Raw genomic sequence first — 27,907 nt, 5'->3', positions numbered from 1 at the left:
GAACTTAAAATTCTAAATCACCCCCATGGAAGGTGACTTAGGTAAATGGGCAGCTGAAGAACGCAGGATCTGGTAGACCTGGGTTCAATGCCAGCTCCACCACTGATTTCTATTGATATTAGACTCTGAGGAGGTCCCTTAACCCCTGCATCTGTTTCTTTATCTTTAAAATGGAAATGCTAATTCTCACTCCACAAGTAGTTGGATACATCTGAAGTGAGATAATGCACTGTAAGCCCTCAATAAATGTGCATTATTATGTATTATTACCAGCCCCAGTGGTGTTCTTGCTGTTGTGCTGAGGCCCAGAGACGGACTGTGAAGTGCTCAGGTTCACAGCAAGGGGAGCTGGGGCCCGCAGCTGGGACCCTGGGCTCTGTGTCATTCGGTAGGTTTTTGTTTTTTTGTTTTTTGTATTTCTCGGCTTTTGTTTCTGCGTTACCCTCTTTGTCTGACTTTCCAGCTCAGGCTTCCTCTTCCCCCCACCCATTTCCTGTCTCCCCCTTCCCTCCGCGCAGCTGAGGTTCACACAGCCTCGGCTTCCACCTCGCAAACCCCAACAATGCTCTGTGGGCTCCCCTCCCCCAGCCCGCTCCCCCAGGGCAGGCTCAGGCGGTGGCAACATATTTATGCTTTCCGCCGGGTGGGATCAAGGCCCAGCTCTTGGGCCTGAGAGGGGCCACCTAGAGCTCCTCATAACGCTGGTGACCTGGCCCTCAGCCTCTGACGGGTGTCACCCTCAGCCTGGCCCCTGAGGAAAGGGAGATTGTTGGCCTGCTTGCTGCTGTGACAAGGTCCCTGCCTCCTGCCTATAACGGAAGGCGCGCCCAGTCTGCTGCCTGCACCTGGGTGCCTGGGCAGGAGTGTCTGTTCTGTCTCCCACCTGTTGCAGGAGGTGGTGTCAGGCCCTGTGCCTCTGACAGGAGCTGTGGTCTCGCCTCTACCTGGTTAGAAGGGTTGCCCTACTCTCCAACCATAATTAGGGGGGGTTGTCCTGCCCTCTGCCCCCAACAGAGGCTGTTACTCTGCCCCCTTAAAGACAAGAGGTTGTCCTGCCCGCTTTCTTAAACAGCCTGTTGTCCAGTGTTCTGTCCGTAAGAGGGGTGTTAGCCTACCCTCTGCGTATAATAAACTATCATCCTGAGCCTTGAGATGGCACAGCTGTTGTTCCGCTGCTGTGTCTAGCAGCTGTGTGAGCCCGGTATCTATCTGACTGGAACACGGGTGTCTGCTCTCCAGTGATGTTACAGGGATGCTGTCCTCTCCTCTGACTCTGAAGTGATGTTAGTTTTGCCCTCCGACTGTAATGAAAGGGTCACCCTGCTCTCAGACTGTGATAGCAGTGCTACTTGCCCTTCCCTGAAAGCTGAGTGGGCGTCTGTTTGCCTCCCGCTCAGTGGGGTTTCAAGGCTGCCCTTGAATCTCTTGTCCAGGTGCACCCTGGGAGGGCGGGGGGAAGTTCTATCAAATATCCTCCCTCACCTCCAAGTGCCACCCTCAGGGTGAGTAGGGCCTGGACTGGAGACGTATAGGACCCCTGAGGGCTGAGAGGCGGGGGGCTATGGCAGCAGGAAGCTTGGGGTGCTGGAGGCTTGTGGTTGGGCTGCTGGGGCCCTCAGGAGGCGGCAGGAAGTCAGGGTGGGACGTGGGCGCGGGGAGACACGCAGTGGCTACGACGGAGAGGGGAGCCGAAGCTGTGTCTGGGCAGCCAGGCTAGGCCAGGAAGACCATGTGAATGGGGCCAGAGGGCTCCTGGGCTGGGCAGGTAAGGAGTACTGGGAACAGGGGTCTAGGGGCTGTGGTGGGTGTCCTGATGGCAGAGGGCTGCAGCTGGGCCTGGGGCCAGGCTCCCCAGGTATGCAGCAGCCCTTCAGGCTGGGGGACAGAAAAACCTGGCTGGAGGTCAGGTGGAAGACAGGCAGAACAGCTGGATCACCTCTTTCCTGCGTAGTTGTTACCTCTTGCCTCTGTCACACTGCCTGCCATCAGGCCCCACCTCACTGGGAGCATTTTTTGGGGGGATCTGGCACGTGGACTGTCAGGTACTAGAAAGGCCTTCAGAAATCCCTAAATCCAGTCCCTCATCCCATGACGGATGAGCCTCCTGAGGCCCAGACTGGGGCAAAGCACTCCCTCCCTGCAGTCCGTCAGCAAGGCAGAGGCAGAGAGGGTGATGGCCCTGAGAGAGGGTGATGGCCTAGGGTGTGACACACACCCCCCTATGGAGCAAGGTGATGGGCAGGCTTGAGTCAGGGGTCCCAAGAATCCTTCCGGTTGCTGGGGCAGACCCCAATGACAAGACTCTCCTGAGAGAGAGAGAGGAGTCACCCAGAGCATCCAGATGGACACGTGAGAAGTGATTTTAGCCTCAGTGACCAACATTTTTTGAGAGAAGGAGGAGTCTTCCTTTGGGAACGCATGGGCATGTGAAGGGATATTTGTCATCTGGCATGGGGCCTCCCGGGTGGAAGTATCTGACTGGACTCTGGGAAGTCGGGGGGTGAGAGAATGATGGGAGACGGGAAGAGGAAGGGCTATTTTTATCCCGGACAGGGGTGCAGTTGGCCCTGGGTAAGGACCGCGTGGAGTTCCATCTGGAAAGTTGCCATTGTGTCCGCAGGAAGTCCTCCCCTCTTCCCTTTGCTCCCTCCCACTCTAGCCCCCCTCCCACTGCTGCTGTATGTGTAGGGCCAGTGGGTCCTGCTGATTCCTGCTTCAAACCCCAGGAAGGTAGAGGCCCAGGGAAGCAGAGTCAGCTCCCTGCCCACCCCCTCACTTTCTAGCTCTCAGCCTGCTGTTTATGGGGCAAATCCCCACCTGAGCCACACTTTGCAGGTTTCCCCTGCCTCCCTCTCCGCCTTTGGAGTTTTTCTTGAAACACAGTTTCCACTGAGTCATCATGTCCCAACCTCTCTTTTGTCCCCAGCTCCAAGGCCTGCAGCCTCTTGTGGGGCCTGAAAAACATGCTGGGTCTCCCTACCCTCATCCAGACTCTGGACCGGCATAAGCCGTCCCCTCTCCCACCCAGCCTGTGCTGATAGATGACTCAGGGTCCCTCGCCCTCGGGGCTCAGGGACAGAGATTCTTCTCTAAGGGAAAAAGGGCCAAGTGATGGAGCAAGAGAATAGGCGGAGGGTTCAGAGGACGGGAGAAGGCTTGCCTTAGGTGATCCGGAAGGCTTCCTGGAAGAGTCAAGGTAGTTCTGAGAAGGATAAAGGCCCATTCTGCAGAATACCTAGGACATGAAGCCAAGGTCGCTGTCCCTGGGTTGTTTCTTGGGTCCCAGGAGGGCAGAGGCCTCAGGGCAAGACCAAACACAAGAGAGCCAGTGGGTTTGGTGTAGCGTGAGGGACATGCATTTCAGAGCCAGGCGGACCCAGGCACAGTTCCAGTTCTGTCATTTACTTGAACAAATGGCTTCATTTCTCCGAACTCCAGTTTACTTATTGGTAAAGAGACAATAATAAATCCCTCCTTACAGAGTGCCTGTGGGGAATCAAAGAGAAAATAATGGCTGTGATGTGCCCTGGGTAGTACCTGGCATGCAGTAGGTGCTTAACAGAGGTTAGGCACCCCCTTCTCCTGCAAATTGTGCACCAAAGGGTGGGGGGGATGTCTGCACCAGAATTACTCCTACTCAGCACCTTGGGCAGGACAGTGAGCCACCCATTCCCTCACACTTGTGGTGTGGCTTTGCAAATGAGCTTGTTTCCTGTGTGTACTAGTGGGTGTGAGAACTCTAGATTGGGCCACAGGGTCTGTCTTAGAGGAGGGTCCCACACACAGCTTCACACAGACACACACATGAACCCTCCCTCCCTAGCCAAAACACCATCCGTATCATCATTGGAAAATGTATGTGTGCATGTATGTTCAGAGGCAGAGGCAGGGACCGCAGATACATCATACACTGGATCTTACAAATCCATCCACACACCCACAAGCTGATGGCTTCAAGGCCAAGCTCGACGTAGTGAAAGCGATGCTGAGGGGAGCTGAGTATGTGGGTGGGATGGGGGCAGGTGGGACAAAGATACCATCCAGGTGTTGGTTTGAAAGCACCTGGAGCTGCATTTCCAATGTTTGTTCTAAAGAACGCTAGTCCCATGAGGCACCTGGAAAGAAAACGGTCTGGGGCCAAATCAACATGGCCTAAGCTACAAAATGTCCCACATTAACTTCACCAACAGCATTAGCTTGTTGAAGCTCTGAAAGTCTCCCCAGCGAAGGTGGCTGTTTGATTTTGTCTAACCCAGTGTTTTTCAGACTTCCGTGGTCGCAGAACCTTTTTTCCTGTATCCCCTATTCCATGCCTGCACCTCTTGAGACAAGGAGAGGAGTGGAAGGGCAAGCTGTACAGTTGATTCTCCTCAAATGCTTGTGTCTCTTAGCAGAGTTTTTGCGTTCGTGGGGGCTTTGTTGTTTTTTGTTTTTCAACTACAAAATTAGCACATGGCTGTTTTTAAAAATTTAAACAGTACAGAGACATACAAAGACATATAAGAAATACAGCTCCCTCCAATCTCACTCCTGGGCTATGCTCATTGTGGACAATTTGGTGCACGTCCTTCCAGATTTTCCTACGTGTGGCCGCTGGAAAGCATACTGGTTAAGAGCCTAATCTCTGGAGGCAGGTAGACGGAGGTTCAGCTCGCCTCTCCACCACTTATTTGTTTGTTATGAGGCCTCAGACAAATACCTTTACCCCATTTGGGCCTCAATTTTTGCATCTGTAAAATGGGGGTAATAATAGCACTTACTTCATAGGATTATTATGAGCATTACATGAAGTCATGCAAATGAAGGCTTAGCACAGAGCCTGGCTTAAAAGAATCCCCTATATATCCATATTTAAATGCAAATAAACTTAAACTCTACATTCTGTTCTGTAACTTGCTTGCCGTGTTATATCTGGGACTTCTTTCCATGTCAACACATGGAGATCTACCTCATCTTTTCAGCGGTTTTAGCTAAATGTCGTTAACTTGGTTAATGGGTAATGGTGGTGATTTTGAGATGCTACTTCCTGGCAAATACTGCTGTTTTGTGTTGTCAGTTTGGCAGGGTCACAGACGTTACCGATCAGTGAGCTGAAGACGGGCCTTACTGCCTCCTGTGAAAATGGAGTGACCCGCCAGAGGGGCACCCACCTCTAACACAGCAGGCAGGGCCAAGTGGACAGGAGCCTCTCTGACTGCTCACCTCTGTGTCCCCAGCTCTAGATCAGAGCCTGGCACATAAGACATACCCATTAAATTTTTGTCGATAGGCTGGCCAAGTAGGAAGAAAGTCATGTCTCCTCTAACTTACCAACACAGGCCTAAGCCCAGAGTTCTGTCTCACAGTGTGGCATTTCCCCAGATATGGCCTGTGCATCATTGATGCGGGTGAGTGATTTTAGGGGGGTAATGAATGAACATTTACAAATGTGGATTTAGGTATTATAGTATGTGTTTATTTTAATATATACAGATTTCTATTTATGGCTGGTGATGCTGGTTTTCCTTTTTTTTTTTTTTTAATTGAAGTATAGTTCATTTACAATATTGTGTTCTGGTTTTCCATTTATGGTAGTGAAGTTTCCATTTGAGGTAAATATATTAAAGGTGAAAAAGTGGTTCATGGAAGTGCCAAAAATCAGAAAGGAAAATGAATGTATTTAAGGCTGGGGTAATGAAATACCCATGCAGGCCTCAAATAACTATTTTCATTTACTTAGTCCTTACTATGTACCAAGCACCATGTTAAGTACTTTATTATATGAGATCATCTACATATCACATATTATGTTCACAACAGCCCTAGACGCAGGTCCCTTTTTCATTCCCATTTTGAAGATAAAGGAACTGAGGGAGGTTCAGAGAGGTGTAGTAACCTGCCCAAAGGCCCTCTGTCAGTGAGTGACTGGGAGGCCTTGAGAATGAACTTGGTTCACTATGTTATGGATATGATGAGCTGAGCCTCCCTGACCTGCAGACTTCCAGAAACTTTAATAAAGTGGTGTGGATTGCCAAACTGTAAGTAAGGCTTCATCCTGATAAAACCCCCATGATGCAAAATACAGACAGAGGTACATGAGGAAGGGGGCTCAATAAAAGAAATTACTAGGTATACACAAGTTACTAGTTGGAGGGCCTCTATCAAAAATACCAGCTTTAGAATAATTGCTCTATAGCCCTTGTTTATGGCAATAACTAACTAGCAGAACCAGTTCTATGTTTAAACCACTCCCAGTTTGTGAGAATAAATCCATCTTGTTTGCATATAAGAGAAGACTTATCTTTTTGTTCTCTGTTTTTGTGAACTCTATGAATTCACAGAGTTTATTCCAAAGTGGTATTATATCAAAGAGGAACACATGAAAAAGGAGGGAATTCAGGAGACATCCTTGTTTTACCCACTAGAAATTATTTACCATGCCTGTCAACCCTGATTCTCGAGTACCATGGTGAGGGTTCTGTGCAGGCATCCACAGCCAAGGCTATTCATTGAACATATGCAACTTTGCCAATAACCAAATCTTGGCCAAAGAAAAAGGCCGAGAAAATGTTTTAAATTATTCCTGACAGATTTTGCCACAGGGTGGCCCAGAGTACAACAGTGGTCTGCAGTAGAAGAGCCTGCCTGCCCTTGACATAAAGTGTTAGCCCAAGAAACCCAGGCAAGAAGCTGGCACACATTTTGGACAGAATGTTCAAAAAATGAATCGGTTTACAGTTTAGGGGAGGAAAAGTGTTACATTTTTTTTTAAGGGGACAAAACACATTCTAGGCCCAGCCAGGAGAGACAATGTCTATGGAGTTGATAAAAGTGAACAAGTTGGCAAGAATCAGAGCTCATTGCGATATGATTCCTAAACAACCCTGGGATCAGAAACTCTAGTCCAGGAGCTTCACGCAGCCTGGGATTTTTGATCAATTCTACACAGAGTGAGAAGGGCCACTCTGTGTGTTGGGCTCTGTGCAAAGAGACGAGGGATGGTACCTGAAATCTAGTTCTCACTCCACTCTCCAAGTTTGAAACCCCAGGGAGGGGTGGCCCTTTATAACTGGCACAAAGTGCTCTGTGAACCATAGACAGATCTTGAGTTTGACCGAGAACATTTCAGATGCTAGTCAGAGGAGGTCTAGAATCTACAAAATTCTGCCTATTGACCTTGAATTCCTGAGTTGGGAGAAGAGAATGTCCTGTTTCATTCACCACAGAATCTGCCTTTGTTACTGGTTCTGAGAGTCCTGGGGATTCTCTGGATCTGTTTCCTCTTTCTTTTTCTTTCTTCCTTCCTTCCTTCCCTCCCTCCCACCTTTCTTTTTCTTTCTTTCTTTCTTTCTTTCTTTCTTTCTTTCTTTCTTTCTTTCTTTCTTTCTTTCTTCCTTCCTTCCTTCCTTTCTTTCTTTCTATGAGAAATTTATATTAAACTTTAATTTTTTAAAATTTATTTATTTTCTTTATCTTTTTGGCTGCGTTGGGTCTTAGTTGCAGCACGTGGGATCTTTTGTTGCGGCGCGCGGGCTTCTCCAGTTGTGGTGCGTGAGCTTCTCTCTAGTTGTGGTGTGCGGGTTTTCTCTCTCCATTTGTGGCACACAGGCTCCAGGGTGCGTGGGCTCTGTAGTTTGCAGCACACGGGCTCTCTAGTTGAGGTGCACGAGCATAGTGGTTGCTCCCACGGGCTTAGTTGCCCTGCGGAATGTGGGATCTTAGTTCCCAGACCAGGGATCCAACCGGCATCCCCTGCATTGGAAGGCGGATTCTTTACCACTGGACCACCAGGGAAGCCCATAAGCTTTAATTTTGATTTTCTTTTTGCCGACCTCATTTATTAACCTGGTTGAATCAGACTAGGATGGGACCCACATTTTGTACAAATAAATACATACATATATGACCTCACAATTACATAGGGACACACACAAACTATGCATGCCCCCATTTTGTTGCACTTCCATCTGCACACAGGGGCTCCTACATACCCACGGGTATGTACACATAAGCATGATGCTCAATGATTCACATACCTCAATATGTGCAGACTTGTATTCACCAAGCAGGTAAATGTACACTCAGAAACATGCATTCCAGATAGAGGGAGAATTGCCTTAGAGAGAAAGGCCTTTGTTAACAACACAATGATCACATCTTGATGGAGAGTGGACCCCACTCTGTCAGACCTCCCTCCCTGCTCCATTGTCTGCATGACCTCTCAGGATTCCCTGCCCGCTTTAGTCTCCAGGGAGGGAAGAATAGAGCAGAGTACCTTGAAAAAGGAGGTGGGGCCTGATTGGAGTCCCGCCTCTGCCAAGAGCCCTCACATGCTATTGGGAAAATCACTTACCTTCTCTGATCCGCCACCTTCTCCATCTTTAAAATGAGGCTGGTGACTTGCATGAGTGCTTCTCAGCTCTTCCCTCCAAGGACTCCTTTGCCTTTCCCCTGTTGTACTTTTCCCCTCTTCCCCCATGGATCTCATGATTTTGAGGGTTTTGCTGACTGAACGACCTCATTTAGGTACTAATTTTCTTGTTTTCTAGTTCAAATTTTCATCAGAGAATTAAGTATGCATTGAAGAAACGATAATGCAATTTGTCATACTGAGAAACAAATCATAGTACCATTTCCCTTCAGATTTTTGAAATATTGAAATAACCTTCAACATTACCCTCGGGCCTCATAGGAGCATGTAGCTCCCAGTGGCTGAGAGCCACTCACCAAAATAACTTCTGGCATTGCCAGGTTTTGGGGTCTTCTGATTGCTGCCAGGCCCTATACTCCAAAACTCACACTTTTGTATAGGGCAGGGCCTGCTACCTGCAGCTGGAGGGCTCCAGGAGCACTAAATAAGCCACAGAGGAAACACTAGGGGTCAGATACCCAGCAGAGTTACTGAGTACCTTTTGGTTTAATTTAACACAGCTTAACTTTTTCTCGCTCCTGGCCCCAGTCCTTTTATTTATTTAGTTTTTTAATTGACGTATAGTTGATTTACAATATTTTGTTAGTTTCAGGTGTATAGCAAAGTGATTCAGTTATGCATATATACATTTTTCTTTCTGATTCTTTTCAATTATAGGTTATTATAAGACACTGAACATAGTTCCCTGTGCTATACAGTAAATCCTTGTTGTTTATCTATTTTATATATAGTGGTGTGTATCTGTTAATCCCATACTCTTAATTTATCGCCCCCCCCCCCCCACTTTCCCCTTTGGTAGCCATAAGTTTGTTTTCTATGTCTGTGAGTCTGTTTCTGTTTTGTAAATAAGTTCATTTGTATTATTTTTTAGATTCCACATATAAGTGATATCATATAATATTTGTCCTTCTGTGTCTGGCTTACTTCACTCAGTATGATAATCTTAGGTCCATCCATGTTGCTGCAAATGGCAATATTTCATTCTTTTATATCTGGCCCCAGTCCTTTCTGGCAGGCCGAGATTTATCCAGGATATAGGTTCTGCCTGCATGCTCTCCTGGCCCCTGGCCCAAGGCCTCGTGGCCCCTTTTCCCTCCCCACGTGACCCCAGCCTGGACAGGTACAGTTTCCAGCCCTACGAGCTTCAGCCTTCAGAAGGTTCCTTCTGCCCTGTCTACCAGCCTCCCCTCACTGCTGCACCCCAGTTCATCCCATTTTCTCAACCCCAAACTTTTCTCATCTTTCTCTTACCCTTTTTCAAAGCCTCTGAGAATGTCAAGCCTGGAAGGGACATTACTGATCTAAGTTGACACCTCATCTGATGTTGGTGTTCTCTGTGTAATATAACCAACCTGTGGTTTTCCAAGGCCTATTTGAATATCACAAACAATGGGTTGCTCAGGACCTTACTAGACAGCTCGGCTCATCTTAGGCTGGTTCCAGGTTGTTATCAGTTCTTTTCTGGAGGCTTTTGCTGCTGATCAGTTCTTAGCCATAATAAAATTAGCAATCAAAAAAATAAAAAAGCCATTTGCAGCCACAGAGCCGAGCAAGATTTCTCAAATGTCTCCCCAGGACTCCTAAAGTAGGGGGAAGAGTATATGCGTGTACACCTTTCCTTGAAAGTCTCTTGATTTGGCTTAAAATTCCATGTACATTTTGTATTTTCCTCTATTTGTAATAGATCTACGTCCGTTTAACTACGTGAATAAGGTTTAACTATGTGTTTAACACTCATGCTTTGGGAGGTACACACCCGTGACTTCCGGCACCCATGAAAGGTTATAAGTATCTCAGTTTAAAAAACATAAGCTTATCAACTATACTCCAATATAAAATAAAACTTAAATTAAAAAAAAAAGAAACATGAGCTTAAAGCCAAGAGGATTATTTACCAGTCCCATTCTCCCACCCTCCAAAGCAGGGGTTGGTAGGGCAGAATGGGCACTGGTATAAGTCTTTCTCAGCTCTAAATCAAGCCAACATTCATCTAAGCTGATGAGAAAGGGATGACGATCCCCAGTCGACAGAAAAGGCAAAGTGAGGCTGGGTAAGAATGATTTCAGCAAAGAGACACAATAAGTATCAGAACCAGAATTTGAACATAACTCCGGAACCTATCCTTGAATCTTTTTTTCTTTCCTTAATTAAGATATAATTGACATAGGTCCTTAAGTCTTTTTTTTTTTTTTTTTTAATTAATTTATTTATTTTTGGCTGCGTTGGGTCCTCGTTGCTGCGTGCGGGCTTTCTTTAGTTGTGGCGAGCGGGGGCTACTCTTCGTTGAGGTGCGCGGGCTTCTCATGGCGGTGGCTTCTCTCGTTGTGGAGCACAGGCTCTAGGCGCGCAGGCTTCAGTAGTTGCGGCACGCGGGCTCAGTAGTTGTGGCGCACGGGCTTAGTTGCTCCACGGCATGTGGGATCTTCCTGGACCAGGGATCAAACCCGTGTCCCCTGCATTGGCAGGTGGATTCTTAACCACTGAGCCACCAGGGAAGCCCCAGACCTTAAGTCTTGCTAACCAAAAACCACCACTGGTCCCCACTTCTACTTGGTCCCAGCATGTATTAGCAACTCTAGCTTTCTTCTGCCCCAAACAGTTGTGTGAGTTTAAGCAGGCCTTTCTGGTCCTCTGTTTGCTCATCTAAAATCAGAGGTTAGACTTGGTGGTTTCTAAGACCTCTGTAGATGGGAGAATCTGTGCATCAACCCTCCACATACCAGTCAACATTTATTAACAAGAATAGTTCCGGGTGCTGGGACATTCAGGCAAATAAAACACAGCTTCTGCTCTTGATAAATCCCCCGTCTCATCAAGGGGGTAGGAGAGGCAGGGGGACTGACACATAAATTAGCGTAATCATGGCACTCAGTGCCTAAGTTGATGATTGTGGTCTAAGTGGAATGCTGTAGGAGCAAAGAGCATTGGGCATTGGGAAGGCTTCACAGAGAAGGTGATATCTGAGTTGAGGCTTGAAGGTTGAGTTAGAGTTCAACAGATGGGCAAAAGCATTCCAAGGCAGGCGAACCACATAAACAAAGGCACGTTGTAAGAAAAGAGCGCGAGGTTTTTGGGAAGACTAGCTCAGAACACAGGCTGTGTGAATGTGTGTGTGTGTGTGTGTGTGTTTGTGCGTGTGTGTGTGTGTGTAGCAGAATAGACTGAGGAGGTGGATTTGATTCTGATATTAAAGGTTCTTGAATGCACGGTAAATTATATTAAACTTTACCTGAGGACTACTGTTTCCAAGCAGTCCTGAGGAGCAGCCCTGGGGGAGGAGGTGCTGCAGGGACTCCCAGGAGCTTCAGAGTGAGGTCCCGCCACACTCTGCTTCAGGCAGAACAGCCCCACTTTTACCTGCTTTATCTATGAGGTTCTGCTTGATTTCATCTGACAAAAAGTTTCCACTGCTAAAGCAAGCAAACAAGTAAAAGGTATGGCCAAGAGGGCCGCTGAAGTGTTTTCTGCTGGGGAGAAGCAGAAAGAAGCCTCTGAAGGAGACTTTGTGTGTGGGGGGTTTGGGGGAGCAGAGGCCTGATGGCTGACATTCGGGAGAAAGGGTCTCTTATTCAGCTTCCTCGTCTGGAAAGGGGAATTGTAATTAGGAGGTGGGGCGCACACACCCCTCTGGTAGGGGAGGATCAAAACTTACGTCTTCCCTAGGGCTTGGGGAAGTGTATGCGATCTCTAGTAGGTAGTCCCCCAACTTGGGGGATGGGCAGAGAGAGCGAGAGGGGGGGAGAGGCAGGAAGTGGGCAACTAGACTAACAAAGGTGCCTGTGGCGGTTTGCCCAGCCCAGGTGGGAGGGCGGGGCCTAGGCCTCAACAGGAGGGCATGTGTGACTTTACTGGGAGCTAGGACCCCATTTCAGCTTTTCTGTGGCTGGTGAATGGGGGCTGGGGGGCTGACAATCTCGGGTCCTTCTGGAAGTTCCCAGGGCTAGGCCTTAGCATGTCTGATGTTGCAGGGGTAGATCTTGGGGGAGCCCTTTCAGCCCCCTCTCCATTCCCCCAGGGACCATGGGCTGTAGCTGCAGCTCAAACCCTGAAGATGACTGGATGGAAAACATCGATGTATGTGAGAACTGCCATTACCCCATAGTCCCACTGGATGGCAAGGCCATGGTAAGAGGCAAGACAGGGGGCTTGGTGAGGGAGTCGGGTGGGGTGTACAACCCGGAAGAGAGAAACGGACCACCACTATAGGTCCTTGAAATAACAGCGAGCCCTCTCCCCTGCAACAGAAAGGAAAAGAACCCCGGAGAGGGAAAGGGGTTCTCATAAGGTCACGCAGCAAGTGGTTGGTAAATTCAGTGATAAGACCCAGCCAAGCTGAAGTGAAGGAGAGCAGGGCAGTGGGGAGGCAAGCCAGGGTCTGACCCAGACTCCAGCTCTCTGACTCCACTCATTCCCCACCCCACAGCTGTCCATCTGGAATGGCTCTGAAGTGCGGGATCCACTGGTCACCTACGAGGGCTCCAACCCCCCAGCTTCTCCACTGCAAGGTGACTTCAACCAGCAGGGCGTGAAAGATAAGTCCTGTGGACCCTTGGCTGTCAGCCTCCATCTCCTCCTCACCTACTCACCACCTGTCCTTCCTCCTTCCCCCTCAGTCTTGTGGGCTACCATGTAACTCCTGAACTCGTGCTCCCAGCCTATTCCAAGCAGGTTCTCCCTGACTCCCCCTGTCTTTACAGACAACCTGGTTATCGCCCTGCACAGCTATGAGCCTTCCCACGATGGAGACCTGGGCTTCGAGAAGGGTGAACAGCTACGTATCCTGGAGCAGTGAGTGTCCGCTTCACCCCATCCATCCTTGCCCTGCCGTAGAGTGTGAGGGAGCGGGGATCTCCGGTACTGCAGCCCCCCTGCGGCCCCTGATCTGGCTTGCAGTGGGTGCCCTTAAGACAAAATGGGAGGCTCCGGAGTGTTGAGCTGGAGGGTGGGGTGGCATGGCCTAACTCGGGGCTCTGAGGGAGGGTTTCCAGCCAAGTTCAAGGCTGAGCAGACCGTGCTAACCGCCGCTGTCGCGCAGGAACGGCGAGTGGTGGAAGGCGCAGTCCGTGACCACGGGCCAGGAAGGTTACATCCCCTTCAACTTTGTGGCCAGAGCGAACAGCCTGGAGCCCGAACCGTGAGTGGGGACTCGTCGTGGGGGATTGCTGGGCGTAGATCCAGGGACCTCGGAGCAAAGGAGAGATGCTAGGGGTGTGTGAATGCTGGAGGGTGATGGAGGAAGAACGGACCAACAGACGAAAGAAGCCCTCGCTTCTGCCTTGCGCAGCTGGTTCTTCAAGACCCTGAGCCGCAAGGACGCGGAGAGGCAGCTCCTGGCGCCCGGGAACACGCACGGCTCCTTCCTGATCCGAGAGAGTGAAAGCACCACGGGTGAGCGGCTGGGCTGGCCGGGGGGCTGTGGGCGGGGCCTCGGGCTGGGGCAGCGAGCAGAGGTCCGGGCGCGAGGAGCCCCCGGGGTTGGTGTGGGATGGGGGGGGAGCGGGGGGGGTGGCGCGTCGGCGGAGGTGCGATTCGCTGGAGGCCACCGCCCCCCTCTTTTGCGTTCCTTCATCCTTTCTTTTTTTCAGGATCGTTTTCACTGTCCATCCGGGACTTCGACCAGACCCAGGGAGAAGTGGTGAAACATTACAAGATCCGTAACCTGGACAAAGGCGGCTTCTACATCTCCCCCCGCATCACTTTTCCTGGCTTGCATGAGCTGGTCCGCCATTACATGAGTGAGCACGGCAGGGTTAGGGTTAGCCCCTGTGCCCTATCAGCCTGCCTCCCCCAGTTCCTCTCGGGGTACCCTCCACCCATCTCTCAGTATGCTCCTTCATTGCCCCGCAGCGGGTGAGGTGCGGTACCTTGGAGCCCCAGGGGTCAGGTGACAGCTCCACACACCTCCCCTGCCCGTCCATTTCCCCAGGTGGGGACTGGGTGGTCCCCCACCCGTGGGCCCCCACCCCCAGTCCCGCCTTATTGACAGCCTTACCCTCCTCCCTTGTCCTCACAGATTCTTCGGACGGGCTGTGCACGAGGTTGAGCCGCCCCTGCCAGACCCAGAAGCCCCAGAAGCCGTGGTGGGAGGATGAGTGGGAGGTTCCCAGGGAGACGCTGAAGCTGGTGGAGCGGCTGGGGGCTGGCCAGTTCGGAGAGGTGTGGATGGGTGAGTGAGGCCCTCCAGGACTGCGGGGAGGAGAGGCGTCTACGAAGGTCGTGAGAGTCCCACGACAGTGCCCTGTTTCGGGGCAGCTGCCTGGCTCTGGGGGCATGGGCTCCGAGTGACTCCCCCAACCCCTCCCTGCCCCAGGGTACTACAACGGGCACACGAAGGTGGCAGTGAAGAGCCTGAAGCAGGGCAGCATGTCCCCCGATGCCTTCCTGGCCGAGGCCAACCTCATGAAGCAGCTGCAACACCAGCGGCTGGTCCGGCTCTACGCGGTGGTCACCCAGGAGCCCATCTATATCATCACGGAATACATGGAGAATGGTGGGCGCCGCCGCCGTGCGCGGCCGCTGGGGGGCACTGCCGTCTCCTCTGCCCCTGCTGGAGGGCGGAGGAGATAGGCCTGGCTCAGCACCGAGGTTTTTTAGAGGAATTTTCCTGAGCCCCCAGAGACTCACTTCCAGGGGCGACTATAGGGCGTGTGGAGAAGAGGGTGTGTTGTTCGAGCCCTGTCTGGGAGCCCAGCTTGAGGTGGCAGGCTCTGGAAGAGCATTCACCCCCCCACCCCCCCCTTCTTCTCTGACCTGCAGTCAGTCCTATTTGCCTTCTTCAAACCCCACCTTGATCTAAGGATGCTTGATCTCAGGAGATGAGTAGGTCCCTGGCCCCATCTCTCTCCCTTCTGCCCCTGAGCCTTGGGAGTGCTCCAAAGCCCTCTTTTTCAGTTCTGGGTGAGCCCCTCCCCCTCCCTCGGTCCACTGTCGGACAGATTGAGAGCCCCAGGAAGGTAAATAGGAATTTCTAGGCCCAGCTTTGGGCCAAGTCCCTGTGCCACCTCTGATGCTCAGTTCCCCCAAGAATAACAGCAGAAATCCAAACAGGCTTATCTAGAAATAAGAGTAGTCATTAAGGGCTCTAGAGTCTGAGTGCCTGGGTTAGAATCCTGGCTTCAGGACTGTGTGGCCTTGGGCTTGGTCACTTCACTTCCCTCTGCCATGGTTTCCTCATCTGTAAAATGGTGATAATAATGCAATAGCAACTTTCTTACAGGGTCTTTTTTTTTTTTTTTTAATTTATTTTTGGCTGTGTTGGGTCGTTGTTGCTGCTCGCGGGCTTTCTCTAGTTGCGGCGAGCGGGGGCTACTCTTCGTTGTGGCGCGTGGGTTTCTCATTGCAGTGGCTTCTCTTGTTGCAGAGCACGGGCTCTAGGCGCGTGGGCTTCAGTAGCTGTGGCACACGGGCTTCAGTCGTTGTGGCTCACGGGCTCTAGAGTGCAGGCTCAGTAGTTGTGACACATGGGCTTAGTTGCTCTGCAGCATGTGGGATCTTCCCAGACCAGGGCTCGAAACCGTGTCCCCTGCATTGGCAGGCGGATTCTTAACCACAAGGAAGTCCCCTTATAGGGTTTTTGTGAGGATGAAAGTTAATGCATATAGAGCAGTTAGAACAGGGCCTGCCATATAGTAACAGCTTAGTAAGTTTGTTGTTATCTGGCTCTGATTCTTTGGGAGTATAAGATCTGTCCCTCTTTCAGGAAGGGAAAAAAGCTGTTAATTGGCTAATGGATTCTGGAAATGGCAAATAGCGGACCACCTTCAATTGGTAGTTGCTTGGAGTTCTGTGTTGAGAAGGATTCTGAGGTTCCTTGGAAGTGAGCACTGGGATTGATTAGCAACATCTGCCATGGATACAATGAAGGAATAGCAGCTTATGTCCACATATTTTCTGCCTCTGGGTGAGGTCTTTGCCTTCAGTGACTAATTCAGCACTCATAGTGGAGATACTCAAGTTGTTGTCATCTTCACATAGGGTTTTAGTCTCTTGAGAAGGACGAGTGGTCACTAGCTCTGTCCCAGCCACTCCCATCCCTGGTCTTCTCCTAGTTACCCTCTGCTACCAGAAAGGTGGTCTCTCAGTCCTCCAGGACACCTCTTTCCATATTCCATTTACTACATTCAGCATACATTTATTGCTGCTTACTGTGGGCTGGGAACATTGATTGATTGCTGCTATCAGTTATGCACGCTAGGAAAACCAGAGTTTGTGCCATAGGAAAGTTCCAGTATACCATGGGGAAGGTAGATGATGATGTAATTTATTATGCTTGGTAGGATCTAGAGAGGCTTTCTAGAGGAATTGTCTAGCTGGGCCATGAACAAAAAGAATTTTTAGCATGAGACATGGGACAAAGAGACCTTGGGGTGAGAACCCAGGGGTCTATGTGGAAAATCTCTCAATTGTCTAGGATGGGTGGAGTAAAAGAGGCAGGAGTGGAGGGAAGAGAAGAAACTACAGATGTGGACCATGCAGGGCTTTGGATGACTGGCTGAAGAGTTTGGGCTCCACCCCACTGGTGACAAGAAGCTTGCAGACCCCTGCAAGTAGCCCCCTAGTCCCCGGGAAAAGGGCATCACACATCCCGGGCATCCTCACTCTGAACACACACTCCTCCTGTTTCAGCTTTTACTCTTCCTTTCCACACATCAGACACTGCTTCTAGACTCCCAGTTAGGGGAGAAGGGTCTGGGGGCTTTCCCCTGGGGCAACTTGGGTCAGCAACTCTGGCTTCTGCCCACAGGGAGCCTCGTGGATTTTCTCAAGACCTCCGCAGGCATCAAGCTGACCATCAACAAACTCTTGGACATGGCAGCCCAAGTAAGGAGACTGGGGAGGGGCTGGGCATGGGCACAGGGCAGTGGGATAAGGATGTCTGGCCTAGGACTGCTGACCTGTACCTGGCCTGCAGATTGCAGAGGGCATGGCATTCATTGAAGAGCGGAATTACATCCATCGTGACTTGAGGGCCGCCAACATCCTGGTGTCTGACACCCTGAGCTGCAAGATCGCAGACTTTGGCCTAGCACGCCTCATTGAGGACAATGAGTACACAGCCAGGGAGGGTAGGTATGGGATATGAGGGAAGTCTGGGGCCTGCAGGGTCTGGCCAAGCAGACCCAGGTGACCTCACTTCCTCCCTCCAGGGGCCAAGTTTCCCATTAAGTGGACAGCACCAGAAGCCATTAACTATGGGACATTCACCATCAAGTCGGACGTGTGGTCTTTCGGGATCCTGCTGACGGAGATTGTCACTCATGGCCGCATCCCTTACCCAGGTCAGGGTCAAGGGCAGGAGCTGAGTGATGGGGAAGGGCAGCAAATTCATGTCTTTCCACTTACTTCTTCCCAGGCTAAGAATCTGAAACTCTCTAGCTGCTTCTCCTCCATCATCTCAGGGGTGGCACTCTTACATCCCCAATTAGGTGCACATCTCCCAGGCCTGGCTTCCATCTCTGTCTCTGGATCTCTCTTCCCTCAACAATCCCAGCTCTTTTCTTTAGTTCTAACACAGGCAGCCTAATATGTAGAAGAGGATCTGGCCTGGGAGGCAAGAGGCCTGCTTCTTATTACCAGCTCTGCCACTGACGCTTTCTGTTTGGCTTTGATCAGATCATTCCTTTTTTCTCCAGTTGTAAAACGTGAGGTTAGAACAGTACCTGACCCATACGAAGCACTCAAGAGTGTTAGGTTTTATTATTAATCACTATGGGCAAGTGACTTGGGCAGGTGACTTTACCTCTCTGAGCCTCAGTTTCATGATATGAGAAACAAGATTATTTGTGAAAGAGCTTGACTCATAGTAGGTGTTCACTAAACACTGACTTCCCGTCCCTCTGAAGTCTTCCATGTAGAGTGAGAGAGACGTGTAAACAGCTAATTCCCACCCTCTCCCATTCCTCCCTCTATCTCCTGGACAGTCCTTTACCCCTGAATTCAGCCAAGACAGGAATGAAATTTTTTTTGGAAGGAACTTGCTAGGAAACTCTGGGGAAAGGAAATAGAATACAAAGACAGGGTAAGGAGGTCTTGGAGCACAGTGGTCGGACTTGCAGAAGCTTCCCACATCCCCATCAGTGTGCACAGAACTTTGCTCCTGGGAAGGTAAAGACACCTTAGAATCAGGTGAGGGTATGCAGGCCTTCCCTGCCCTGGACTTGCCCCATCACAGAGTCCAGCGGCAGCGCCGGGGCTAGAAACACACTCGTTGTCCTGACAAGAGCTCACACTGCTCCCTTAGAGAATTTTTCTATTAGAAGAATAAAGGCAGTGAAAGCATGATGATAAATGGCAACTGACACATGGCTTCAGGGTCAGGGAAACTATGGGGAGTAATGGGGACCTGGGTGAACTTGCATCTGCTCTAGCAGATGGTTGCTATTAAGACATGGGGGCCCAAAAAACAGATCTTTGTTTTTTCAAGAGAAGCCAAAACTTGGAGTTTTAGGAAAAATTTCCCATTTCCAAATATTGGTGATGATTCAGATTGTTTAAAAATGCCAAAAGGCGGGACATCCCTGGTGGTCCAGCAGTTAAGATTCCATGCTCCCAATGCAGGGGGCACGGGTTCGATCCCTGGTCGGGGAACTAAGATCCCGCATGCCAAAAATAATAATAATAATAATAATACACACACACACACACAAAAACAAAAAAAACACTATAAGGGGCCAAGCCAAAGTAGGTCTGTGGGCTGTGGGCTGTATTTAGGCTGGGTGTAGCCAATACGTTTGTACCCTTGTTCCCTGGCCTATGTCCTTCAGTGTCCTGATTTTGAAATCTGAGTGACACATAGCTAGAGGCCCCCCAGGGGAAAGGCCTGGGGAAGAGAGGTCTCTATTGACTAGGGTCCAGTCTGAAGCTTTGTAGGAGTAAAACTTCTGTTTTGCTAGGACCCTCTAGGGGTTAGGCTCTGGGGACTGCCTGTGTCACAGTCTCTTCTCAGGAGAATGAAGGAGAAACCAGAGGCCATACAGGTAATTTAGAAACAGGGAGCTATATTTCTGCTGTGCCCATGCAGTTCTCCAGAGCAGCTCCTCTTGGGGTCTGCATGCAAAGAGCCTACTATGGGGCCCAGGATCAGCACCAAGGGAGGGAAGTGGCCCAAAGATGATTTCATCTGGGTCATGGAGGGGCCTAGTGAATCTTCTCTGCCCCATGCAGGGTCTGCCTTGCTGGGGTCCAGGGTCCATCTGGATTCCTGATGCAGCATCTCATGTGCCTGTTCTCAAAGCTGGAGAAGCCTCCCCATTGTCCTGGCTGTGGGCCCCCATCCTGCCCTGGGCCCTGACCACTCCATCCTTCCCTACCAGATAATCATCATTACAGGTACTCTTTATGCTGCATCTCCTCTTCCAGGCAGCATCCTCAATGCTATATATACACTTTCTCTTTCAATCCTGATAACACCTCTATGAGGTAGGAGCTACTGTTATCCCATTTTCCAGATGAGGAAACTGAGGCTCAGAGAGGTGCCGTGGCTCACCCAAAGTCTCACAGCCACATGTATGCGTTATGGAGTGTTAAAGCCATAGCAGACACTACAAGTGGCACGACTGACATTTAGCAGGTACCGCGAGTATAGCTTTACCATTGATAAAGACCAAAATCCCTTTGGATTGGTGCTCACACCATACCAGTTGTCAAATATCTTGACCATCACCCCTGCCTGTGGGCTTCCAAAGCCTGGAGCCTTGATGTCAGTTCTCCCATCAACCTCTAGGGATGACCAATCCTGAGGTGATTCAGAACCTGGAGCAAGGCTACCGCATGGTACGACCTGACAACTGTCCAGATGAGTTGTACCACCTTATGATGCTGTGCTGGAAGGAGCTCCCGGAGGACCGGCCCACCTTTGACTACCTGCGCAGCGTGCTGGAGGACTTCTTCACAGCCACAGAGGGCCAGTACCAGCCGCAGCCCTGAGGAGCCTAGCTGGCTGGGGCTTGGAGCCCTCCCCCTACCTAGCCAACCTGGCTCGGGGAGATGCAGTTCCTGTGTTACACCCATGTGGCCTATGCACATATGGACTCTGCATGTGAATCCCGCCCACGTGCGACACATACACTTCTCATGTCCTGTACACGGGTTCTGTAGGTGGGTGGGCTCTGCTCATGTGTCTTGTACATGTGTGGCCTGTGCATATATGTCTTGGACACTTGTCCAAGTTGTCCCCTTCTGGGCCCGCCCACTTCTGAGACCACCAAAGAGAGGAGAGAGGCCTGTGATTGACACCAGCTTCTCCCCACCCCCTTTTCCTTTCCCCTGGTCATCAAGAAGCTCCTTGAGGGCCGGGACCTTATCTAATACCTCTGTGCGCTCCTCTTTGGTGCCTGGCGCCCATAAGGAGCTCAATAAATGTCTGTTGGTGAAGATTGCACATCTTTCTGCTCCCCACTCCAATCTCCTTTTCCTTGGGAGTGGGGATTGAGCGTTCAGAAGATGGAAACTGGGGCACCCTGAATTGGGGTGCAAGATGGGATGAAGGGGTGTCTGAACTTTTTCCAGCCCTGCTGATGTTGGGGGCCAAGAGGAGATCCCTATACTTTGCTGTATGGGTTCTTTGAACCCCTTCAAAAGCCCACCCCAAAGGATTATGGGCAACCCCTACCCAGAACCTCCTAGAGAGTAGATGTGTCCCAAGACACTCCCCCCTCCCATTATATAAATGCAACAGCATTTTTGAGAGCTACTGATTCAAGGACTATATTTGACCTTAGATATGTTCTGATTCACCTTCAAGGTGTTTTTAAACATTGAGTTTATTCACTCACTTAACAAATATTTATTGAACATCTACTGTGTGCTAGGCATGATTCTGGGCTCATAGGATATGCAGTAGATAAAATCTCTGGAGCTTACACTCTGTAAAGGAAGATAGACAATAAGCATCACAAAGAAGTAAATGGTATGGTATGCTACAAGGTGATAGTGCTAAAGGGAAAAAAGAGCAAGGTAAGAGGAATTAGGAATGTCATGTTTGGGGGAGGTTTGTAGTTTTAAAGAGAGTGGTCTGGGAAGGTCTCATTGAGAAGGTGAATTTTGAGCAAAGATTTGAAGGTGAGGGAGTGAGCCACGTGGTATGCAGGATGAGCAGTCAGGCAGAGGGAACAACCTGAGGCAGAAGCTTGACTGGCAAGCTCTGAGAGGTAAAGGTAGCCTGAGGGAGGGGGATAGATCCTATGGGGCCTGGGGCCTTGTGGCCTTTGCAGGAGCCATTTTGAGGAGCCTTTGCAGGGTGCCAAGCCATGACATGATCTGACTTACATTTTAAAAGGATGGCTCTTACTGCTGTCTTGAAAGTAGACTGAGTTAGCAGTCAGTTTATAAAACTGGGGTAGTTTTGCATAAAACTCCAGATTTCTGCCTTCTCTTGAAAAAAATAGGAAGATTTGGCTCTTTTGGGCTTACCTGTCCTCATGGAGCTGAGTAGGTGGCCAATGCCTTCAGGTGGGGTATGAGCTCTCCCATTGCCAGAGTCCCCTTAGCACTCTATTGCTCCCAGACAATGAACCTGAGTGTTAGTGGTTATTTATCATGTTCAGGCTGTTGTTTTTATAAAAAGAGGAAAATGAAAAAATTTTTGCACCCATATTTCCATTAAAAAGTGGGAAAATTAAAGATCCCTGAAGATGGCAGTGTGTTTGAAGAAAGATGGGGAGAAGGACATATTTCTTTAGAAAGTGAAAAAGAATCCAATATTAAAAACAAGCAAAGTACTTGAATCGAACCAATATAAATATAAATCCACTCATTTACATCACCTGCGTGACCTCTGCAGGCATCTGAGTTTGTGATTCCTGTTCTGCATTTTATAAAATGCTGCCACACCCATGACCTCATCTGATCCCCACCCTCCTCCTCCTTTGGACACTGCTGCAGCCGCAGAGTTGGTGAACTTTGTTTTCTTACACTCTCCATTTTACTAAGAGGGAAATGGGGGCCCAGAAAGGTTCCTGGCTAGGAAGTATCAACACAGAACTGGGAATAGGGTTTATTCCCTGGTCTTTTGCTGCTTCTATAATAGAAGTGCCCAGTCTTAGGTCTGTTACGTTTGTAATTAGTGGCCCAAATGCAGTTCCCAGGTGAGGGACACAAGTGCCCAAGCAGTCTTTAAGCTGTAAAGAGGCATAAAAAATGTATCTATTGACTATAGGATCATGAGTAACTTACTTGGCACATAGTAAGCACTCACTAAATATTAATATTGTTGTAGTTGTTATTTTAATAGCCCATCACAGTGCTTTTCAGTCTGTAGCTTTCAATAATGATTAGTTGATGACTGATCTAGTGCAGTGGTTCTCAAGGGTAGGGTGGGGGGCACATTTACTCTCCCTCCAATCCCCTCCCCCTTGCCCTGGAGACATTTTGCCACGTCGGAGGACAATTTCTGTTGTCACAGCTGGGGGTGGGGGCAGGGTACTACTGGCATCTAATAAGTAGAGGCCAAGGATGCTGTTAAAAATCCTACAGTGCACAGGACGGTCCCCTACAACAAAGAATTATCCAAAATATCAATAGCTTCAGTATCCTGAGAAACTCTGCTCCCAGTATAAGGGGACAATCAGTTTCCTCCCATCTAAAGGCACTCAGTTCTCCTAGGTGACTGCATCAGGGACGTAGGCTTTGGAGTAAGAAAGGCTGGGTTCTGCCACTTTTTTTTTTTTTAATTTATTTATTTATTTTTATGTTTTTTTTATTATTTTTGGCTGTCTTGGGTCTTCGTTTCTGTGCGAGGGCTTTCTCTAGTTGCGGCAAGCGCGGGCCACTCTTCATCGCGGTGCGCGGGCCTCTCAATATCGCCGCCTCTCTTGTTGCGGAGCACAGGCTCCAGACGCGCAGGCTCAGTAGTTGTGGCTCACGGGCCTAGTTGCTCCGCGGCATGTGGGATCTTCCCAGACCAGGGCTCGAACCCGTGTCCCCTGAATTGGCAGGCAGATTCTCAACCACTGCGCCACCAGGGAAGCCCCCTGCCACTTTTTTAATGTGCCTCTGGTGCATAGTAGGCATTCAAAAAATTACGATTGAAAATTGAACGTAATTACTGTGTGACTCTGAGGAAGCCACAAAGTTCCGAACTTCGTTATCTTTGTTAAATGGTGATAAAAAGCCCCCCTCCAAAGCCGTCGTGAAGAATAACGGAGATGACTGAGATAATGCCGGTAAAGCTATTGCACAGCGTTTGGCCTACAGCAGTTTCCTGTCCTTTGTCAATTTATTTCTCCTGCTCCAAACTCAGCTGAGTGACCTTGCGCAAGTCACTTTCCACCGTAGGCCTCTGTCAAATGACAAAGTTGGTCTCTGATCTCCAAGCACTCTCCCAAAGCCGAATGGGACAGCGAAGTTTGCAGTCCGGCTTTCTTCCCCCGGGACGAATGGTACGGTCCTAGGGCAGCCCCACCCCCTGTCGCGGACCTTGGTACAGGCCCAGGGGGCCCTCCGAGGCCTCGCCGGGCTGCCCTTGCCCCCCGCCGAGTTCCGGGCCGTCCCGCCGCCTCTGATTGGCTGGAGCGGTGCCCGGGCTGCGCGGCTATAGGTGAGCCCGGGCGGGGACGGGCGGAACGCGCTGGAGGCCCGCCCCCTCTCTGTTGGGTCGGACGCTGAGCGGAGCCGGCGGCGGGCGGGAGGGTGGACGGACAGACTGACGGGAGGGACGGGAGGCGAGCAAGATGGCGCAGACTCAGGGCACCAGGAGGAAAGTCTGTTACTACTACGACGGTGAGCACAGTACTCGCGCCGGGGGCGGGGGCGGGGCCGGGCTAGGCGGGATCTGGGAGAGGGAGCCGAGGAGATCTGGGGGGGGGGGAGGCTGAGGCGTTGGGGAAAGACTGAGGGAGGAGGCTGAGAGAAGGAGGCTGAGAGGAGGTCGAGGCTGAGGGCGGAGGCTGAAAAAAGGTGCTCGGGGCTGAGGGAGGAGGCTAAGAGGAAAGGAGGTGGAGCCTGAGGGAGGAGGCTGAGGGGAAGGAGGTCGAGGCTGAGAGGGGATGCTGAGGGAGGAGTCCGAGGCTGAGAGGGTCGCCTGGGGAAGCCTGAGGTCACTTTGGAGGGGACTTCTGAAGTCTGATGTGGAGTTTGCGGCGGCCTCCCAGAGGGGACGCTGAGTCCGAGGGGGGAGGCTGAATCTGGTGGAGAAGGTTGCAGGGTTACATGTTGCTGCTGAGAATCCGAAGGTCTCTCACTGCCCCTTTCCTTCCTCATCTGTTCTGGTGAGAGGCCATCAGAGCTCACCACCTAGAGGTCACCAGCATCCCTCCCCGTCTCCTAGCAGGCCCTGCAGTTGCTGCTGGGAAGTGGGACCCCTGAGGTTGGAAGGAGAAGGATGCAACTTGTTACAACAAACTTTTTCATTGAACAGAGATCTGTGGAGCAGCAGCTTCCTCTGTTCTAGGTAGCATTTAGGGGCTGGGGCCATGGGAAGACCAAAGCACTTGTCACCTTCCTCTCAGTCTGGAGGAGTAGGTAGACGATGACAAAGAATTGCTCTCCACTATCAGGCTGGGAGGAAGGACAGCTCAGAGTGTTCTGGGAGCACAGAGAAGAAGCACCCGCCCAGCCTGAGGAGTCAGGCGAGGAGGTGCCGTCTCAGTTAGGACCTGATGAACAGGAGTTGTTAGCCAGGCCCAGGAAGGGCAAAAATAAGAGCAAGTTGAGAGGTAAGAGAGAGGACAGCACGTTTGAAAAACGGCAGGTGTATGTACAGAACGGTGGAGGCATAGATTTGAGGGCACAGTGTTAGAAGGTAGAGAGCAAGGGTGAGAGAAAGGTTGCAAGTGATGAGGCTGGAGAAGTAAATGGGGACCAGATCATGAAGGGCTGGGCATACCACCCTAAGGAAGTTGGACTTTATTCTGAAGGCACTTGTGAATCATTGAAGTTGTATGCAGGTTAGTGACATCATCAGATTTATACCTTGGAACTATCACTCTGGGACAGAAATTAAACTCATGAATGGAGAAGTAAGGAAGAAGACAAGGATCCCAAGTTTCTGGTTTGGGCAGTTTGATGCTGAGTGTTTGTAGAAGGCGGCATCAGTTGATAACTTTGGGTTTTGTTTTATTTATTTATTTACTTATTTGGCTGCTTTGGGTCTTCGTTGCTGTGCGCCAGCTTTCTTGAGTTGCGGTGAGCGGGGGCTACTCTTCGTTCGGTGCACGGGCTTCTCACTGCGGTGGCTTCTGCTGCTGCGGAGCACGGGCTCTAGGCACGGGCTCAGTAGTTGTGGCTTGCGGGCTCTAGAGCGCAGGCTCAGAAGTTGTGGCGCATGGGCTTGGTTGCTCCGCGGCATGTGGGATCTTCCCGGACCAGGGCTCGAGCCTGTATCCTCTGCATTGGCAGGTGGATTCTTAACTGCTGCGCCACCAGGGAAGTTCCAGGTTTTGTTTTTTAAAGAAATATTTGTTGAGATGTCTGGGGGGTATCCAAGTAGAGGTGTCCAGTAGGCAGTTGGCCATTCATTCAGGTCTGCAGTTTAGAAGACAAACAAGAAGATAGAGATTTTTGGTGATTGTCAGAATACATACATACAGGTGATAATTTTATTTATAGAAGAGGATGCAGTCACCCTCGCATCCCATGTAGGAAGTTGTATAGGTTGAAAAGAGAAGAGGGTCCAGGGCGGAATTCTAAGGAAGTGGACTGAGAAAAAGTCTAGCGTTCTTCATGCTCTGCACTCCCTTGCCATAGCATTTGTCACTGTGTATTGGAATTGCCCATTTACTTGTTCATACTTCTTAAAGACAGTAAGCTCCTTAGGGAAAGGGATCATGTTTTGTCTACCTTTGTATGCTCAGTCCCCAAAACAGTGCTTAGCTCATAGTAGGCACATATTTTCTCAAGAAATACTTGTTGATTAAATGAATAAAGATACAAAGGGAATGACCAGGGATGTAAGTGAACCAAAAAGTGTTGGGTTACAGTAGCCAGAAGAGGGAGGGAGTGGCCAAGTGTTGGCAACAGCTGTTTCCTGTGCAGGGTTTGGAACTGAAGCTGAATTGCAGTAGATTGAAGAATGAATGGATGGGTTAAGAGGAGACATTAGGTTGAACTTTTTTTATTTTTATTTTTTTATATTATTTTTGGCAGCACTGCACAGCATGTGGGATCTTAGTTCCCTGACCAGGGATCGAACCCGTGCCCCCTGCAGTGGAAGCACGGAGTCCTAACCATTGGACTGCCAGGGAAGTTCCTAGGCTGATCTTCTAAAGGAAGCTTGTTGGGACAGAGAGAGAGGGTTGTTGATAAAGGGGAGATGTAGTGGCTGAGAGTTGAGTATATGCAAATTCTTATGGAAAATAGCCAGATATTGGAGAGAGGAGCTAGTAATGATGGAGATCCCTGAGAAGAGACCAGGTGAGATGGAAACCAGAGCACAGGTAGGGACACTAGTCTTGCAAGGGGAAGTTCCTCTGGGACGAGAGGTTAAATGGCAAGGAAAAGTTCAGAGATAGATAAGTTTGAAGGGGAGATGATGGGGAGAAAGTGGAGGGAGTTTTCAAGATGAGGTAAGAGAATATTCCTTTTCCTGAGAGTGGGGGAGGGCAGTTGGTAGAGTAGGAATCTTGAAGAGAGATAGCTGTTATGAAAGAGGGAGCCAGGAAAAAAAATTGGAAGGATTGCTGAACAGTGATGAGGGCCCATTTGAGGCTGGCGTCTGTGACTTTGTAGCCTTATCAGTTTGCACAGTTTTGTGATCTCTACACTCTCAGTTTAAAAAGAGAAAAAGTGGAAAGACATCAGTCTTTAGAGAAGGGAGATTTCTTACTTTTTGAGAAACTACTTGTGAGTTTTGCAGTGAGGTCACTAGTTTGGGGCTCAGATTTGGCTCTGCCACTCAGAAGCTTTGAAGTATTGGGCAAGTCATTTTACCTTTCCGGGCCTCAGGTCACTCCCCTATAAAATTGAGAAACTATGAGAACAGTGCAAAAAGCTCTTTTTAAAAAAGTTTTAAAAAGTTTAAAAAAGCTGGATTGGTTCCACGACCCCAGTGCAAATATCAAAAGGATGCTCAAATTCCTTACATAAAATTGCATAGTATAGTAGGCCCTCCTTAGCCAGGGTTAGTGGATGGGGAGGGCCAATTCTATATAAAAGCATTATTTCTTTTTAAAGTCTCTCAGCAACCTGATTAAAAACTGTTAAGGAAAATGGTATCTTTGGGCCCCACCCTCAGGTACTCCCTTAGCTTTCTAGGTAAGTTATCTTAGTTCCCCAAGTCTAAACCTTGGCTGGATTCTGGGTTGATAGGCCAGAGATATGGGTAAGCAGGAAGCCAGTTATATCACATAGTAATGACCTTGTGACTCCTGACTGCCCACCAGTTGGGTCTGCATCTGGATGTCTCTGCCAATGCCTTGAGAACCTGTTCTACCCTCCCCCCACCATGGCTGATAAGGTTGTCTGAGGAGCCCTGGGAACAAACTTTTCTGCCTGCCTTCCCTGCTACTGCGTCTCAAAATCTGTGTCTGTATGGGACAGGCGTCCCTCTTGAATGCCACTGCA

General features: G+C 49.8%; 2 protein-coding genes across 3 annotated transcripts in view; both read left to right on the top strand.

Annotated features, from left to right (window-relative positions):
* Nucleotides 1-138: 138 nt before the first annotated feature.
* On the top strand, nt 139-20,789 carry LCK (LCK proto-oncogene, Src family tyrosine kinase). Its single transcript, XM_061184554.1, has 13 exons — nt 139-388; nt 12,426-12,535; nt 12,834-12,915; nt 13,108-13,198; nt 13,446-13,544; nt 13,695-13,798; nt 13,996-14,145; nt 14,424-14,576; nt 14,721-14,900; nt 17,154-17,230; nt 17,322-17,475; nt 17,557-17,688; nt 20,133-20,789. Exons 1-13 carry the CDS (start codon nt 247-249, stop codon nt 20,333-20,335), a joined length of 1,677 nt encoding a protein of 558 aa, XP_061040537.1. The 5' UTR covers nt 139-246; the 3' UTR covers nt 20,336-20,789.
* Nucleotides 20,790-24,004: 3,215 nt separating this feature from the next.
* HDAC1 (histone deacetylase 1) overlaps nt 24,005-27,907 on the top strand; it is a 42,471-nt gene continuing 38,568 nt past the window's right edge. Inside the window, exon 1 of one of the 2 annotated variants that reach the window (XM_061184553.1) lies at nt 24,005-24,127. In XM_061184553.1, the coding sequence (XP_061040536.1) occupies nt 24,079-24,127 (49 nt within the window). In that variant the 5' untranslated portion in view covers nt 24,005-24,078. The remainder of the gene's footprint in view (nt 24,128-27,907) is intronic. The other variant, XM_061184552.1, reaches the window with a different exon arrangement.

This window comes from Eubalaena glacialis, chromosome 3 (assembly GCF_028564815.1).
Source record: "Eubalaena glacialis isolate mEubGla1 chromosome 3, mEubGla1.1.hap2.+ XY, whole genome shotgun sequence".
Taxonomy (NCBI): Eukaryota; Metazoa; Chordata; class Mammalia; order Artiodactyla; family Balaenidae; genus Eubalaena; species Eubalaena glacialis.
Note: the sequence above shows the minus strand (reverse complement) of the source record. Positions and strands in the feature narration are given on the sequence as shown.